The sequence below is a fragment of the Macaca nemestrina genome, chromosome 18 (genome assembly GCF_043159975.1).
Source record: "Macaca nemestrina isolate mMacNem1 chromosome 18, mMacNem.hap1, whole genome shotgun sequence".
In the NCBI taxonomy this organism is placed as follows: domain Eukaryota; kingdom Metazoa; phylum Chordata; class Mammalia; order Primates; family Cercopithecidae; genus Macaca; species Macaca nemestrina.
The window spans coordinates 22,904,854-22,923,391 of NC_092142.1; the positions used below are offsets into that span (position 1 = coordinate 22,904,854).

An 18,538-nucleotide genomic window follows, 5' to 3' on the forward strand; every position below is an offset into this window, starting at 1 on the left:
CCTGCCTCAGCCTCCCTACTAGCTGGGATTCCAAGTGCATGCCGCCATGCCTGGCTCATTTTTGTTTTCTTCTAGAGACGGGATCTCATTATGTAGACCAAGCTGGTCTTAAACTTCTGGCCACCAGCAATCCTCCTGCCTCAGCCTCCCAAAGCAGTGGGATTACGAGTGTGAGCCATGTCGCTGGGTCCTGTGTTTTCTTTAAAATGTTGCCTGATTCTTTGGGAAAAATATCACAGAGATAAATCAAGTCCTCTTGTAGAAGGACCAGATAGAGCCTATTAATATGGAAACTCTGTCTCAGGTGATCATTCATGGCTGCTGGTCCAATTATCACGCTATCATGGTACCTGCCATCCTCTGCGTATCCATCTCAACTTTATCTCTATGTGTTATTTCAGAAATTTACAGTCCTGGTAAAATGAATCCCTGGTTACTAACAGCATAACCCATAATCTTTTCTATAATACAACAAACAAAATGGCAGAAATTTGTAGATTGTAATCATCTGACACCCATGATAAATATTTTGGATGTACAAATGTGGATGGTACCTATGATTATTCATGCCGTGGTTGTTTCAAACCCTCACCCCACCCCACAGTTTCACCTTATATACTGACCTCATTGAACACCACTGCGGAGATTGATAATGTTTTTGGAGCACTGGGAACTCATCTGAGTGTTTTATATGCATTGCTCATTTAATCTTCACAATGGGTCTTGTGAGGTGGGTGCTGTTGTTACCATTTAATCTTCACAATGGGTCTTGTGAGGTGGGTGCTGTTGTTACCTCCAGTTTTAAATTTGTAGATAAAGAGGCAGAGTCTCTATTTTGCAGGTGAGGGAATAGAGGCTTAGAGAGGTGAGAAGCTTGCAGTCCCGAAGCGGTGGAGGCAGGTTCAAATCAGGGAGCCTGGCTGCTGAATGTGTTACCACTCAGCTCCACAGTCCCCTTGCACCCAGTCCCCCCCACTCCTGCTGTGCTGGAACCCCTTCTCTATTAGCAGTGGTCTGTAACTCCAACAACAAAGGGGGGCTGTGCTTACAAGGCAGATCAGATTATAAACAAGCTTTCTTCCGGCCACCTAATTGTTACCACAAATGACAGGCCTTTAAGGGTTTCATTTCATTGTCTTTCAGTAGAAGCCATCAATTATCAGTTTATTTTCCCAGCAACCATTTAAAAAAGAGTCAAATTAAATCTGCTTTTATTTTAACTATCCAGCTTTGTCAAATGTAATATATGATTCAAAGAAAATTGACTAAGCCATACATGTCACCAATGTTTATTTTATTTATTTATTTTTTTGGCGTTTCTGTTCTTTTGTGAGTGTGAGTGGTGAGAACACTTATGATCTCCTCCCTTAGCATATTTCAAGTATATAACACAGTATTATTAACTGAATTACCATGCCATACCTTTTAAATTGCTAGTACTTATTTATCTTGTAACTGAAAGTTTATACTCTTTAATCAACATCTCCCCATTTTCTCTCCTCCCAGCCCCTAGCAACCACCATTCTGCTCTGTTTCTTTAAGTTTGACTATTTTAGATCCCACATATGTGAGATCATACAATATTTGTCTTTTTTTTTGGAGACACAGTCTCGCTCTGTCTCCCAAGCTAGAGTGCAATGGCATAATCTCGGCTCACTGCAACCTCCGCCTCCTAGGCTCAAGCGATTCTCCTGCCTCAGCCTCCTGAGTAGCTGGGATTACAGGCATGCACCACTGTGCCCTGCCAAATTTTATATTTTTAGTAGAGATGGAGTTTCACCATATTGACCAGGCTGGTCTCGAACCCCTGACCTGAGGTAATCCACCCGCCTTGGCCTCCCAAAGTGCTGGGATTACAGGCGTGAGCCACCGTGCCTGGCCCCAGTATTTGTCTTTTGGTATCTGGCTTATTTTGCTTAGGATAAGGTGCTCCAAGTTCACAAACATTTATTTTAGCTTAAAAGAACCCTTCAGTTACTGGAATTGATCAATATGAATTCTACTGGTAAAAATCAATTATACTGGTATCAACAATTAGACTTGACACAGCCCAGAGTGTGGAAATAGTAGTTCTCTAGCATTTCTTATTACAACCCAATTAGACATTTCTTATTAAACCCAACCACACATCCTCATTTAAACACAGAGGCCAGGTATTTCAGGTTTCAATCTCCTTGTTCCACTCCTCCCCTTTCCAGCAGTCACTGTGAGTCATCCCTTCTAGGGGTGTAGTGACATTTGCTTAACAATAGCAAGTCCACAGAAGCCAGAGATGACTGGGCTAAACGCACCTTCATTCTAAATTTCGTTTCACACTTCCACGGCTTTCTCGGCTAGTGGGCAAAAATTCTACTTGATTAAATTTCAGGTGTGACATGGCCTCATTTTAAAAGGTTTAAATCTTAATGCAACCTGCCAATCTGACCTCTGAAATGAGAAATTAGCTTATCTATCACACAGATCCATGCTTTTATCATCTATAAAGAGATTTTTAAATACAGAAAACCTTACGTAATAAATCAAGAAATAGTCAAGTTGTATCATCTAAGTTGTTCATACGCTGGATATCCCTGCTCTTCTTTTCATCTGGCCAATGTGAAGACTGTATTCAAAAAGTGCTTCAGTCCTACCTACATGCACACTATTAATTCCCAAGCATCTTCTCTCCATTATATCACTTTCCAGTTTTTCCTGAGGTACGTCTTCACTTGGCAGAGTCTACCCAGTTGCCTTCTCCTAAACAGACTGTTAGAAGTCTGAAATCATTTTTAGATTCCTGGCTTCCTCTTTACTGCTAGAGGCAAGTGCATTTGATTCCTTCAAACCACATGACTTCACATCAGACTGATGTGGCCACTGTCAAATGTAACATTTAAACATATGTTTGTGTGGACATATATGTTTGGAATATTTCATCCAAAGTCTGACGCCTAAGAATATACTTTGGAAAATCAGAATTAGGGCCTTCAAGATAGACTAAATGTGATAGGGCATCTTCATTTCTGGTCAAAGTTGGAAGTTTGGGAAAGCCTCAAAAGTGAAGAATTCACCAACAACCATGGTGAATGCAGTGCGCTGAGTTCTTGTAAGTACGCAGTGGGATCTTCTTGCCCTCTCCCCAGATAGAGCTGATTTCTCAAGAGGGGAACAATAGGGAAAGAGCTTTACACACGTAGACTCAAATCAGCCTCCATGAATATTTGGAGGCTAGAATTTTTCAAAGATAGTTTGGCAGGGAGAGGGGGTGACTAGGGAATGGGTACTGCTGATTTGTTGGGGATGCAATCATAGGGGTGTGGAAAATGTCCTTATTCTCTGAATCCTCTTCTGGGTGGGGTCGCAGGACTGGTTTGTGAGTTCACATTGGGGTTGTCCAGCAGTCAGAAAGGCAAAAGAGCGAAAGACATCTCAAAAGGCTAATCTGTGATTCCACAACAGTGATGTTATCTGCGGGAGTCATTGGGAAACTTGCAAGTCTTGTTACCTCTGGAATAATGGCTGGTAATCCTTTATGTCTATATCTTAGCAGAATTCAGGCTCCTTTCATCCTCCTCCCTTGGCGGTCTTTCATTAGTTTTACAAAGGCAGTTTAGTTTGGGGGAAGGGCTGTTATCATGTAAACTATACACTAAATTTCTCCCAAAGTTAGCTTGGCCCAAGTCCAGAAATGACTAAGGGCAGTTTGGGGGTCAAAAGCAAGATGACGGTTGGTTAGATCGGCTCTCTTCCACTGTCATCATTTACTGTTACAATTTTTGCAAAGGCGGTTTCATTCTTTGCTATATGTTAAGCTGTTAACATGCCTTATGTCGTGGAATCATCATCATGGCCCTATGAACTCTTGTTAATGGACTCTTGTCTATATTTTACCCCAATATCCAACCTGTTGTGAGACCTCCTTTTTTGTTGTTGTTGTTTATTTGTTTGTTTTTGTTTTTTGTTTTTTGAGACACAGTCTCCCTCTGTTGCCCAGGCTGGAGTGCAGAGATGGAATCTCGGGTCACTGCAACCTCCACCTCCCGGGTTCAAGCGATTCTCCTGCCTCAGCCTCCCAAGTAGCTGGGACTACAAGTGTGCGCCACCATGCCTGGCTAATTTTTGTATTTTTTAGTAGAGACAGGGTTTCTCCATGTTGGCCAGGCTGGTCTCGAACTTCTAGCATCAAGTGATCCACCTGCCTCAGCCTCCCAAAGTGTTGGGATTACAGGCGTGAGCCACTTTGCCTGGCCAAGACCTCCTGTTTGGAATGGCTTTCCTCTCCATTCCAGGCCTCTAGTTATCAAAGGTGAGGTAGCTTAAGCTCTTCAGTGCTTAATCCCTGGTCCAAGCGGAAGGAGGACTTTGGCAAATCCGCATGCTAGAAAAGATGAGTTTGGAAGGACCTGGAAACCAGGGTACATAGTTCCTTCTCCCTTGAGATTTTAGAAGTTGACAGATGGTTTGCTGGTTTTGTAGAGAAATCCTATCTGCCACAGGGTATGTGGATTACCCAGGGAGGATCCTGGAGGTCACGTGCCCAGTACCACCTCTAAGCACAGACAGTATGACCTTGCCTTTCACTCTGGGCTTTGTGTAAGGATCTCCCAGGACATAGATTTCATAGTGATATTCGTGGATTACTCCAATTCACTTTCTGCCTTTCTCTTTCTTGCTTATGGAGAATGTGGGAAAGAATTCTCTATACACACCCACAGAAGGAGTTAGAACATCCTTCTTATCCTCCATTATCGTGCCTTCAAGTTAATAATTATGGCTTCCTTTTGAGGGAGAAACTATCATTATTCCCCTTTTATGGATTGGGGAACTGAGACTCAGAGAGGTTGAGTAACTCAGCCAAGAACACACAGCAAAGCATGTGATAGAGTCTGGATTTGAGCTCATGATTCCAAAGTCTGAGCTTGTATCTTCTATGATTATAATTCTAATTAGATATAAGCTTCCGAATCATCAGACTCTGTCCATGCCGTAATCTCTTTCTTACATGACAGAGATGGTCAGGATACCTGCCATGTGGTAATGATGTGGATGTGGAAGCTAACCTCCATTTGATTAGCTTGGGTGTACCAAGCTGCACCAGTTTTCTCTCGAAATTCTGCTCCTGAGTGGGTGAGTGCCCTGGGAAGAGCAGGTGGATGGAGTTTGCTCAGTTTTCCAATCCCTGACCACCCTCATGGCCTCTAGCCAGCTTTCCTCTCTGTCCTCCCCCAGTGAGGGCCAGGCCTGCCACAGGCAGCCTCCCAATATTTAGAAGATTCCGATTTAATTGGTCTGGACTGTGGCCCAAGCATCGGCTTCTAAAACCTCCACAGGGAATTCTAATGTGCAGCAGGGAGAAACAGCAGCTCAGCGCAGCAGGCAAGGCACATCCACGGAAGGGCTGGGGGAAGGGAGGAGATCATATTTGCCTTAAAACTCGGAGTTGAGCTCCTCTGACCTACCCTCTGCAGGTCTTCAGGGGGACTGGGAAGAACCCATGGAGGGGATAGCCCCAGAGAGCAAGGGGATCCTCAACAAGATGGGATCTTAAGACAGAGGGAGGGTACATTCCTTGCAACAGATCAGCACCCTGATCCTGTACCCAGCCTCATCCACAAACCTGCGCCCTAGTGCTGGGCATGGGAGACAGAGCTAGGGGTTGTGTGGTCCCCCGGAGGCCTACAGTATATACACATGAGCTGTAACTTGCTTGTCTATCCCTCCCCAAGTTGACCTCAGCTTATCTGATGCTCTTCTGCCAATTTAGTGTTTGGGGACCCTGTGAGCCCTAAAGTCCTCTTTCTCTTATTTTATTATTTTATTTTATTTATTTATTTTGAGATGGAGTCTTGCTCTGTCACCCAGTCTGGAGTGCAGTGGCGCAATCTCGGCTCACTGCAACCTCCACCTCCTGGGTTCAAGCGAGTCTCCTGCCTCGGCCTCCCGAGTAGCTGGGATTACAGATGTGCACCACCATGCCTGGCTAATTTTTGTATTTTTAGTAGAGACAGGGTTTCACCACATTGGCCAGGCTGTTCTTGAACTCCTAACCTCAGATGATCCACCCGCTGTGGCCTCCAAGGTGCTGGGACTTACAGGCATGAGCCACCGTGCCCGGCCGAGATAGGTTCTTAAGATAGAGGGAGGGTATACTCCTTGCAACAGATGAGTACCCTGATCCTGTACCCAGCGTCATCCACAAGCCTGCTCCCTAGTGGGGGATGGGAGAGGGAGCTAGGGGTCGCGTGGTCCCCTGGAGGCCTACGGTATATACGCATGAGCTGCAACTTGCTTGTCTATCTCTCCCCAAGTTGACCTCAGCTCAACACACCTTACTGATGCTCTTTTCCCAATTTAGTGTGTGGGGACCTAAGAGCCTTAAAAGTCTCTTTCTCTATTTTAGATGCACCATCTGAATTCATCAAGTTAGAATCTTTTCCCAATCACTGTTTGTTAGTCAAGCTTGCAGACTCTGACAGTGCTAGATGTTTTGGTCTCTTCTCCCTTGCCTCCTCCTCCTCCTCCTTTTCTGATTCTGTTGTAGGGATGTTATTAAGAACACCATCCACAGCACAGTGTGTTCAAATATCCATGCAAAACATTTCGTTTAGACCTAGTTCTAGAAGCTTATTTTTCTCCTCAAAAAATGATTTTTGTTATAGAAAATATGAATTTTGTTATGTTTCATGTATTTCTGATTGCTTTGGTTTCCAGGAAGCAGAAAGAGAAAGTAGGAGAGAGAGAGAGAGAGAGAAAGAGGGAGCGAGAAAGAGAGAGACAGAGAAGAAAAGAGGGAGAGGAAAGAAAGAAAAGAGAGAGAACGAAGGAGAGACGGAGATGGCAAAGGAGGGAAAGAGAGAGTATGTATCTATAAGGTATATATGCATACACATGTATTTACTACATTCTTTTCTTCTTTTTTTCCTTCTGAGACTGAGTCTCACTCTGTTGCCCAGGCTGGAGTGCAGTGGCATGATGATCTCTTGGCTCACTGCAACCTCCACCTCCCAGGTTCAAGTGATTCTCCCGCCTCAGCCTCCCAAGTAACTGGGATTACAGGCATGTGCTATCACGCCCAGCTAATTTTTTTGTATTTTTAGTAGAGGCAGGGTTTTACCATGTTGGCCAGGCTGGTCTCGAAATCCTGATCTCAAGTGATCTGCCTGCCTCAGCCTCCCAAAGTGCCGGACTTACAGGCATGAGCCCCCAGGCCCGGCCACTACATTCATTTTTAACTACCTGTGTTGAGGTATAATTTACAGAAGACTCACCTGTTTGTTTCACATAATCTTGAATGATCCCTCAAATTCTTTGTGAAATACGAGTTGGATGGAGCCGTATGTAAATTAAACAATGCTGACACCCAAGGAACTGAAGATCTTTAGTGACCTTGATCGAGGAGATTTTTAAAGCAACTTCTACTCATGAAATCCTTTCATTCATTGATTCAGCAGATATGTATTGAGTGTCGACTGTGTGATAGATGTTGGGGACATGACAGTGGGCAGCTCAAATAAAATGCCTGCCCTTATGGAGCTTCCACTCTTGTGAGGGAGAAAAATAAACAGATATTAATATAACGCCCGTGTGGTAAGTGCTGTCAAGAAAAGCAAAGGAGGGCAAGGGGATGGAAAGTGACAATGGGGGCTACAAGTTTAGAGAACGTGGTAGGGAGGGTGTTGGTGACAGGGTCACATTGGAGTGTGACCCTGAACAAGGTGAGGGAGCAAACTGTTGATTGCCCCTAGGGGAAGAGTTGTGCAGGCAGGAAAAGCAGAAGGCAGGGATCCTGAGAGGTGAGATTGAGTCCCAAGTGCAGTAGGAGGACAGAGGAAAGCCTTGGGAAGGTGGAGTGACATGAACAGACTTGAGTTTCTAAAGCATCGTTCAGGTGTGTAGAGAATAGAATGGACCAGGTGCGGTGGCTCACGCCTATAATCCAGCACTTCGGGAGGCCAAGGTGGGAGAATCTCCTGAGGCCAGGAGTTCCAGACCAGCTGTAGCACCAGAGTGATACCTAATGTCTACCAAAAAAGAGAGAAAAGGAGAATAGAATGTTTATGAGAGCTGGAAGAGGGGAAGCAGAAAACATGGCAGGAGACAATTGTCGGAAACCAGGCTAAGGATCAAGGTGGCTCAGATCAGCAAAGAGGTTGAACTTAGTGTATATTTTCAATGTAGAGCTGACAGATCTTGTGATTGTACTGGATGAGAAATATAAGAGAGAGGAACCGAGGGTGATTGGATTTGACTTTGGTCTTCTGGCAAGTGTATGTTGAAGTTGAGCAGTTGAGAAGCAAGATCTTGGGTCCCTGGCTGTCTCTGCCCTTGCACACTGGTGTGGCCATTTGCACAGCTCCCTCAGGACAAAGCTCCTGGGCCAGTTGAAAACCGGAGGTTGGTGCTTTGTACAAAGCTCACCATCATCCCCCTTTGTTGTTTGCTGAAAAGATGATGTTGACGATCACCACTGTAATGGGTAGAATTGTGTCCTCATAAACAATGTATGTTCAATTTCTAATGAAGGTGGCCTCATTTGGACATAGGGTCTTTGCAGATATAAGCAAGTTAAGATGAGATTACTCTGGATTAGGGTGGACCTGAATCCAATGGCTGGTGTCCTCATAAGAAGAGGGACATTTGGATACAGACAGAACACACAGGGAATAATGCCATGGGAAGACAGAGGCAGAGATTGGAGTGATGCGCTTATAAGCCAGGAAGTGCCAAGGGTAGCTGGCAGCCAGCAGGACCTAGGAGGGAGGTGTGGATGGAACAGATCTTCCCTCAGAGTCTTCAGAAGGAACCAACCCTGCCAACACCTTGATATGGGACTTCCAGCCTCCGGAACTCTGAAATAATAAATTCCTGTTGTGTGAAGTCACTCAGGTTTTGGCTCTTCCTTGTGGTCACCCTAGGAAACTAGTAGAACCACCAGGTATTAAGTATTTATAATTTGCCATGCACAGTGCTAAGTTAAGGTGTGGACTTAGATACTTTATCCCGTAAAACTCCCTCAGCAGCACCAAAAGCAAAGTATTGTTGCCATCTCCGTTTTATAAGATGAGGAGATTGAGGTTCAGAAAAAAGTGAATTTTTCAAGGTCGTACAGCTAGTATGTGGCAAAACTTGGACACATACCAGGTTTTCTAACTCAAAAAATCCATGCCCTAACCATTATGCAACGCTGGGCCACAGTCAGGGGCCGAGATTCCAGGCACGCTTTGCCATTGGGATTTGCCGGTAAAGTTCATCACCACAAACTTTCCAGCCAGGAATCCCTGGGCTACTTTCCTCTGTTTTATTTGCTGTCATCAGAGTTCTGCTATTTATCACATCTCTCCCAGAAGATTCTTGGGGAACAGATGTGGCTTGGAATTTGATAAGAATGTCACTTCAACACATCCTTGCAGTCTGTTTGGAATCCTCACCCTGGAGAGACAGGGACAGCTGAACCAACAGCCCACGCCCTCTATGTTGGTATTAAAGTTTCTGGAAGCTCCAGAAACTACTTGAGACAATTAATAAGAGATCACTTCCATTTAAAGGAACATTTTAGAACGTGGGCATCACCAGGGCCAGGGCAATGGCTACTTTTCTGCTCTTTTCCTCTCCCATGGCAAAACTTCACAGCATATGTGGAGGCAGAAAGATCTGCCCAAGCCACTTGATGGAAGCAGGGCCATGTTTGTCCTGTTTACTGGGCACATCACCAGTGCCTAGCATCATGCCTAGAACAAAATTCCCAATAGAGCTTGTAGACCCGATGGAAGAACTGGAATCGTGACTGCAGCACGAATGCACACCAAGCTCATCTCGCCAAGCAAATGTTAGTGGTTGTATAAGAAACAGAAAAAGGAAATGACTGTTCTGTCTGTGGCCATGTGCAAGGTGGATAGGAAAAGAGGAATAGGACTAGGATCTAAAACTGAACTTAAAATATTCTAGCAATAATTTGCTCACCACTGAACACTTGGCACTTAGGGCTTGATGATGGGGTGTGTTTAAGGGCATGGATTTAGGGGACAGGTAACTAGGTGTCACTTCCTAGTGGAATACGGACAAGCCACCTAGCTTTGCTAAGCCCTCCCTTCTTCATCTGTAAAATGAGGATAACAGCAGTTTCCACCCTACATATTTACTGTGGTAATTAATAAGATAATGCATATTGGAAGTAATCAGTGGGCATGGACATGGTTATTGTTATAAAGTCCAAACTAGTCCCAACATTGCCCTTTTTTTCTTTGGCACAAACACTTGGCCTTTGAGTATCACAAATTCTTTGTTCAGCCACCCTACTTGGTGGCTGAATCTCTCTGATTCTATTAGAGACAATTATCTGCTACATCTCAGAGAGATGCGAGTCAGCATCTGTAATTTGGTTTCTGAAGCCCAAGTGCTCATATCCTTATAGGAATCATAGGCCAAGGTTTGTAGATCCAGATCGTTTAATTCTAAAGGAGCACCATTCTTTTCCCTTTGGCTGAAATATGCCTCCTGTATGCCCGCCTTGCCAGTCCTATTGATATCATCACTTCCCCAAGAGCATCTTTTGCAGACCCACTCAGTGAGGTTAAGTCTTCCATTTAAACACTGCAAGAACAATGTGTACTTCTGTTTCAGGGATCTCATTATGATCGATGTTAGGTGGTTATTTGTACAGGAGTGTAAGCTTCATGAGGGCAGGAACCTTGTCGTTCTAAATTCCCAGTGCCTATCTCAGTGTCTGACACATCCTAGACCCTTAATTAATGTTGACTGAATGAATTGTCTAGCCTTCTAGGTGCTGGATAAGACTAGGAAAGTTGATACATTTGGAAGGCACAATGAATTCCATCTCTGTTGCCCCTCTCAATTGAAGCTTTAAACAATATTGTTATTATTGATTGAAGAGCATGCATAACCAAACCCAAGGTGACAGGGACCACAGCTGACCAAGTTGGGTTGCAAATTAAACTGCAGCCATTTTTGATCATGTGGTTACTCTTCTTTTCCCTGATCCTTCTTGAAACACTTATTCTAAAACAAGGGTCAGCAGACTACTAGAGCCCAGGCTACTGCTTATTTTTGTAAATAAAGTTTTATTAGACCACAGTCACACTCATTCACTTGATCCAGACCGCCCTGCAAAGCCTATAATATTTCCTGTTTGGCCCTTTGTAGAGAAAGAGGGAATTTGATAAATCTGTTCTAGTTATCTATTGCTATATAGCAAATCATCCCCAAACATACAGGCTTAAAACATCAGCCACCCTATATTATCTGTCACGGTTTCTGTGGGTCAGGAGATTGGGAATGACCACTGATTGGTTGTGGCTTGAGATTTTTCATGCAATGGCTGGAGCACCTGGTCCTGAAGCTTATCATGTAGTACCAGGGTTTCTTCATGGGGTCTTGTGCCCTGGTCTAGCATGGTGGTCTTGGAGTCGAAAGGAAAGAAACTGACAGAAGCTACAGCCTCGGAAGTCATGGAGGGTCTCTTGACCACATTCTGTTCATTAAGGCAGCCACAGTGCCTCCCCGGGTTCAAGGGAGAAGGCAGAGACTCTGGCTCTGATTGGAGGAGTGTCAAATATTTGTAGATGTGTTTTAAAACCTGTATAAAGTATCACTTCCTTCGTGCTCTCAGAATGTAACTCCAAGAGAGGACAGAGAGATTTATATCGAAAACGAAAGCTTGCTTAGAATAGTAGGAAAAAAAGGAAAGTTTTCTCTCATCCTATTAATGATTGCTGAGAAAGTGTTAGGAAAATCAGGATGGAAGGATTCTGTCAGCGTTACCTTTTGACATCTGCCAGCCACCTTTTTAAATGAATCAATTTTGATACTATCTGGTGATTATAATCAAGATAGGAAAAATATATTTATTAAAATGCAGACTCCCAGGTCACAACCCAGAGCTCCTGAAGGAGAGGGAGTGCTTGCAATCTATATTGTAAGCAAAGATGCTCAGGTGATTCTGACATAGGCAGGAGGCACAGTCCTTTATAAAGAGTGGAATTTGCCTTGTTTAAGGTCACATACTGACCTGATGCTACTTGGCTTCATGTATTCTAATTATTATTAAGAATTTAAGCTACCTATGTAATAATTTTGTCTTAGGGATTTCTCAGATACATAATCCATTCAAAGTAATATAAATAAAAATAACTTTATTAGAGGAATATAAAGGTTTCTAACAGAAAACGGCTAAGCCTCATGAGAGGTTGGAAACTGAAAGCAAGGCCTCTGCTTGTTCTCTTACCTTCTTTGGTTTTTTTCCCCCTCTGCCTCAAACATCTATTTTCTTCCTCTTTGCCTGCACAGTGGTAGAAAAGGACCACGCTAGGCCGGGTGTGGTGGCTCATGCCTGTAGTCCCAGCAGTTTGGGAGACCTAGATGGGTGGATTGCTGATGGTCTGGAGTTTGAGAACAGCTTGGGCAACATGGTGAAACCCCATTTCTACTAAAAATACAAAAATTAACCGGGTGTGGTGATGGAAGCCTGTAATCCCAGCTACTTGGGAGGCTGAGGCAAGAGAATTGCTTGAACTCAGGAGGAGGTAAGCCAAGATCATGCCACTGCACTCCAGCCTGGGCAACAGAGTGAGAATCTGTCTCAAAAACAAAAAACAGAAAACAAAAAACAAAACAAAACAAAACAAAAAAGAAAAGGACCGCTCTAGGAAGATCTGTGTATTCTCTGTTGAAGGACCCAGGACTGACTCCTTGGAGTGCCCTAATTCAAATTCTTAGGAGGGGGAATCCGATTGGCTTGGCTCAGGTTGAGGAACTTACCTCTGATCCAATCAGCTGTGGCCAGCTGTGTCCACTGCCCAATCAAAAGGTTCTTCTAATAACAAAGTTGGAAGAAGTGAAAGGCATGCTAGGATTTTCATTTCCCAATTAAACTGCAGTCATTTTTTATCACGTGGTTGCTCTTATTTTCCCTAATCCTTCTTGAAACACTTGTTCTAAAATGAGGGTCAGCAAACTCCTGGAGCCTAGGCCACTGCTTATTTTTGTAAATAAAGTTTTATTAGACCAGGGCCACACTCATTCACTTGATCCAGACCGTCCCGCAAAGCCTATAATATTTCCTGTTTTGCTCTTTATAGAGAAAGTTTCCTGGCTCCTGCTCTAGAATTCAGTTTGCTTCTATTTCTAAATTTTTGCCGTGCTTTTTGCATATCAGTTCTGTTTTCCTTTAATCAGTATAGGGCACGTTGTTGAGGACAGGGCAAGACACTGCAAATCTTCACACATCCCTGTTTATTGATTTTTAAAACTATCTGTACAAATACAATAGTATTTCCTAAGATGCAGAGCACATAGCACTGCTGATTTGCAAGAAGATTTCAATTGCTACTTGAGATTGTTTTAGGTGCTATGTAGTTGTGCTATTAAATAAAATTAAACCACATTATGATAAGGTTATTTTCTGTGTCTTCTTTTACTCTTTCTAATTACTTGGACAAGAAAATCTCATTTGATGGCAATATGCTCTCTAACAACTTTCTAATATAATTTTTTCCTTTAACAAGGAGAAGACACAAAGCCTGACTCAGAACCTTCAGCAGCCAGCAGTATATAGCTAGAATTTACTGGCACTGCTTTGCTTTTATTTATTTTTATGCTTATCTTCCATTTATGACTTGTGATACTGGCTTGCCATTAATAGTGGTGATATAAGTTTCCTTTTCAAATTTAGTTAAGTTGAAATGTGACTAGATTTTTAAAATGCTAAGCAAATAACAGTTTAGGTGGCAGGAAGAAATGTGAAAAAAGGAATATGAATGATTGAAGTGCGGAAAAGCCTGAGCTACAGTAACTGACATAGTTTCGAAGCGGCCCTGGTGCCCGGAGGAGGGAGTGGCGGATTTGGTCTAAATCGAACCTCCAGATTAGAGGAGGAGATAACAGCCCTGTGGAATCTCAGATTTTCAAAGCAGTGCAAGAGCGTGGAAGGACGTCATAGACAGTGGGAGTCAAATGTTCAAAGGAAAAGAAAGAACAGGATGTGGTCATGGAATTGTTTGGCTTTCAAGAGCCACTGAAGGGCTTTCAGCGTTCAAGTGGCACAGTCAGAGCTGCATTTTCAGAACAATCATTAGCTGAAGCAAGTTAATCTCCCTGAGCCTCAGTGTGTTTATCTACGAAATGGGGGTAATTGACACAGATGTAGGCTGTCCACTGCTGTCCCTGGTGAAGGGGGAAATTCCCAGCCATTCTGCCCTGTCTCTCTTCCATGAGGAAGGCTAAGATGTCCTATCATGACTGCATCTGCACTGAAGGTGTCTAGGGCTCCTCCTTCTCTTGGTTGGGGGAGTGGGAGGTAGTTGCAGATACTCAGGATTGTTGGATGGTGCCTTGACCGGTGGTGATGGGTCAGGAAAGATGTATTAGTCTGTTTTCATGCTGCTGATAAAGACATACCCAAGTCTGGGTAATTTATGAAAAAGAGATTTAATGGACCCACAGTTCCATGTGCCTGGGGAGGCCTCATAGTCATGGTGGAAGGCTAAAGGCACGTCTTACATGGTAGCAGACAAGAAAGAATGAGAACCAAGAGAAAGGGGAAACCCCTTATAAAATCCTCCGATCTTGTGAGACTTACTCACTACCACTAGAACAGTATGCAGGAAACCGCTCCCATGATTCAATTATCTCCCACCAGTTCCCTCCCACAACAAGTGGGAATTATGGGAGCTACAATTCAAGATGAGATTTGAGTGAGGACACAGCCAGACCACATCAGAGGGTGTCCACTGTCAACAACAGCTCAGCAGCAAGCCCTTCCTACTGGGCTCTGGAGTTTCTCAGCTGAAAACTCTTCCGATCCCTCTGCTCATTTGTCTTCCAGCTAAGTCACCTCCCTGACTCCTCCCTGCACTTGTCCTGGCCCCAGCTCTCTCTCAAATCAAAGAGCAGGAAGTCCCTGTCTCCATCTGACTCTACATCTTAGGAAAGTGACTCCCTTGAGTCATTGTTTCTGTGTTAGTAAGCGTTGAGGAAGGAAAATACAGCCCTTGGGTACCAGAGAGAGAACAGAGGGAGGCAGGAAATAAACTGAAGATGCCCCTCCTAGCACTCGGAGCCCTGTCTTGCCATGCATGTAAACAGATGGGTCTGCAGGAGCCACTCAAACTGGCAACTCTTCTTTTTTATTGTGGTGCTGGAGAAGAAAGAGGTTAATAAGAGTCCTCTTGCTGTGGAAGTATGTGACAGGGACCCTTTTCCTAAGGTGTCCCAAATCCCTGGGTCTGCATGGCCTTTGCCACTCTGGCTGTGATGAGAGAGAAGATGGTGAGGACAGGAGATGGGAATGCTGTGAGTTGGCAAGCTCAGCCCAGAAGCTTCAGTGCATGGATGCATGATCTGGAAGCTTCTCTGCATGAGTTTAGCCAGACCTTTTGGTGCCGGGATAAGAGCTGGGTGGGGTGTGCAGAGCTGCCTTCCTGCTGCTAAGCTTGTTCTATGTGTCACCCCTTCTAGCCTCAGGTCTCTGTTGTATCCTCTGGTCCTCCAGCTGAGTTGGGTGTAGCATCTAATTTCCTCGATCACCTGAACTCTGGCTTCCCTTACCCTCCTGAGCCTTGGTTCCCTTACCCTCCTGAGCCTTGATTTCCTGCAATATGGGATTCACAGTGGCACCTACTTCCTAGGATCTTATGCAATACAAATGAATAACAATAAGTGAAAACCTGGAATTGTTTGGTCCGTAGAAAAGTGCTCAAAAATGTAGTGGTGATTAATATTATTGCCTGCAAAATACCTGACACAGTGTGTACAGTGAATGCTTCAATCTGATTGTTTCTTCCTCCAGGAAGCCTTCCTAGAAGCCGCCAAACCAGGTTAGGATTCTTAATAATGTGGTTCTGCCTTGTGCTTCCTATAAGGCTTCTTGAGAGAACCTGCTGGTCATTGTTCTCTCTGGCACAATCAAAACCAAAGAATGTTCAAAGAATGCTCCCCCGATTGGAGGAGTGGGAGAGGGGGTGACACGCGGAAAATACTGATGTGTCTGTGAGTGACACCGGTTAACTGGCCCTGAATATGATCACAGCACAGCTCATAGAAGGAAGCCCCAAGACAACAGGAGAGGCTGTTAAAATGTTAAATTAATCATCTCTGTAATTAATTTGCAAAATCTTTCTACCTCTCTGGAGTTAAGGGTCAGAGAATGTGCTTGTTTGTTTATTGCTGTATCCCCAGTGCTTAGCAGGTTCTTAGTGAACATTAAATACTCGAATTAATAAAGGAACAAGTGCCCTAATTGTAGTTTTGTCAGTCATTCACTCATTCCCTCGTTCAACAAATGTTTATTGAACATGTACTGTGAGCCAGGAGCTATTGCAGGCTTACACCAGTAAACCAAACCAGTAAAGATACTTGCCCTCATGGGACTTACCTTCTAGCTAGGCACTGATACATTGCCTCTTACCCCAGAGGGATCAATATACAATCATCTCCCCTGGAACCATCCTCTCTTGATTGAATTCAGCTATCCAAAGTGTGAGGTCAGGGCTGGATGCAGAGTCAGCCCTGTAATCTTAGCACTTTGGGAAGCTGGGGCAGATGGATTGCTTGAGGCCAGGATACCAGCCTGGGCAACATAGTAAGACTTTGTCTCTACAAAAAATAAAAAATAAAAAAATTAGCTGGGCATGGTGGCACTTACCTGTAGCCCTAGCTACTTGGGAGGCTGAGGCAGAAGGATCACTGAGTCCAGGAGTTCAAGTCTGCAGTGAGCTATGATCATGTAACTACCATCTAGGCTACAGTGAGTCATGATCGTACTACTGCAGTCTGGGTTGGGTGGCAGAGCAAGACCCTGTGTCTGAAAATATAAAAGTGTGAAGTCAATGGAAAACATTATCTGTTGTTTCAGAATCAACAGAGGTCACTTATACAAAGCTAAGTGTGGCTACAAATGAACACCAGCTGCTCATAACTGGCCCCCAGACTCCTTCCAACTGCCCTGACATGCTTGCTCTCTTTCCCAGGTCATGCTTTCAGAACGAAAAGGCACAGATGAGCTCTATGCTGTGAAGATCCTGAAGAAGGATGTCGTGATCCAAGATGATGACGTGGAGTGCACTATGGTGGAGAAGCGGGTGCTGGCCCTACCCGGGAAGCCGCCCTTCCTGACCCAGCTCCACTCCTGCTTCCAGACCATGGTAACTTGTCCCATGGCCCTGGGTATTCCACCTCCAGGGCTTCACTAGGCTTTGGCCAAAGCTATCTTAGCAGCACTCACCACAGAGATACCTGCACCTTTCCCTTTCTAGACACAGAAAGATGTAAGGCCTAGGGAAGTCAGCTGAGAGTTCTGAGGTTGCTACTGAGAAATGCTCTCCCCTGAGGCAGGTGCTGTCTCAACTCAGATAAAGGAACTCAAGCAATTGGTTTTATAATCAACAGAGCAAGGCCTTTTTCTGACAGCAAGGGGTGACTTGGGGACAGGAGCTGGGTGAAAAGGTTCACAGCTTGTGGCTCTAGATGGTTCCATTCAGCCCTCCAGCCCTTTGGATAAATGCACAAGTACATCTCTGCAGGTTGCCTGAGGCCTTTACATGGGCCTCGTTGGAGGGAGGATGTCGCCTGAGAACACAGCCCTCAAGGACTCTCAGGGAAGGTACACAGTGTCCTGGGAAGGAGCTAGTGAACTCAGAGCCATAGCTGCCAAGGTGAGAAGGGAGCTTTTGTCCACTTTCTGCTCTTGACTGTGATTTCAACCATATCTGCAAGAGCAAGAGTCCCTGCTTTAAGTAACGTCTTACCTTTTCCCTGTTCAAATTACACCTTGGTTTCCATACCCAAGGACAGAGAGGTCAGAGCCCAAATGCGAAGGTGTACAAAGTTAATTGATGTCTTTTAGGCTTCTCAGGGTCAATGGCCTGGTGACTTAAGATGTTTTGGGGACTTTTCAAGATTAATTTTGACTCTATCCAGTTCTCAACTTACTGAGTAGAGTGACTGATTTTAGAGCCCAACCCACATATGAGATGGGACACTATAGCACTTTGCATCTAATTTGATGTCTTTAGTGATTTCCCTCTCTCTTTAATTCTTTTCTTTTATCTGTTCTATTATCTGCTGAAGATATCCTGGGCTGTGTGACCTGTCGCATTTTCACGGTCTGGGTTTCACTGACGAGAGAGGCTTGGGGCACCTCAACATGTTTCCTCTGTCTTCTGTATTTCACGCAATTGGCAGCTGGTTCTGGACGCTTGATCAGACTCAGCTAGGATCTCTTTGGCAAGACCATAGATGGTGGCCTGTTCTTTCATCTGAAGGCGTATAATGGCTGGTTGTCTCTCACAGTGACGTTGGCAGCGACTGATGCTTGGTGCCTAGATCTGCTCATTCATTAGGGATTGTAAAATGGTGATGTCCTAATTCTATCATTTATTTTTCATTTACTAGTGAGAATGCCTTTATAAAGAAGGGCCTCCCTTCACCTATTACTTGGTTCCCTGGTGGTATAGTTCATGTGAAAAAGGCAGGATAAATGCTTGATTCTTTCTCTTTATTTAATAGTTATCAAGATAATAAATAGGTTCACTATTGTGCTCCAAAG

The 18,538-nt window shown here is 44.2% G+C and overlaps 1 protein-coding gene across 2 annotated transcripts in view; it reads left to right on the plus strand.

The window, feature by feature from the left end:
* Positions 1-18,538, plus strand: part of LOC105485029 (protein kinase C beta) — a 381,756-nt gene that overhangs the window by 298,667 nt on the left and 64,551 nt on the right. For both annotated transcript variants that reach the window (XM_011747190.3, XM_011747191.3), the window contains exon 10: positions 16,962-17,135. In XM_011747190.3, coding sequence (XP_011745492.1) covers positions 16,962-17,135 — 174 coding nt within the window. The remainder of the gene's footprint in view (positions 1-16,961; positions 17,136-18,538) is intronic.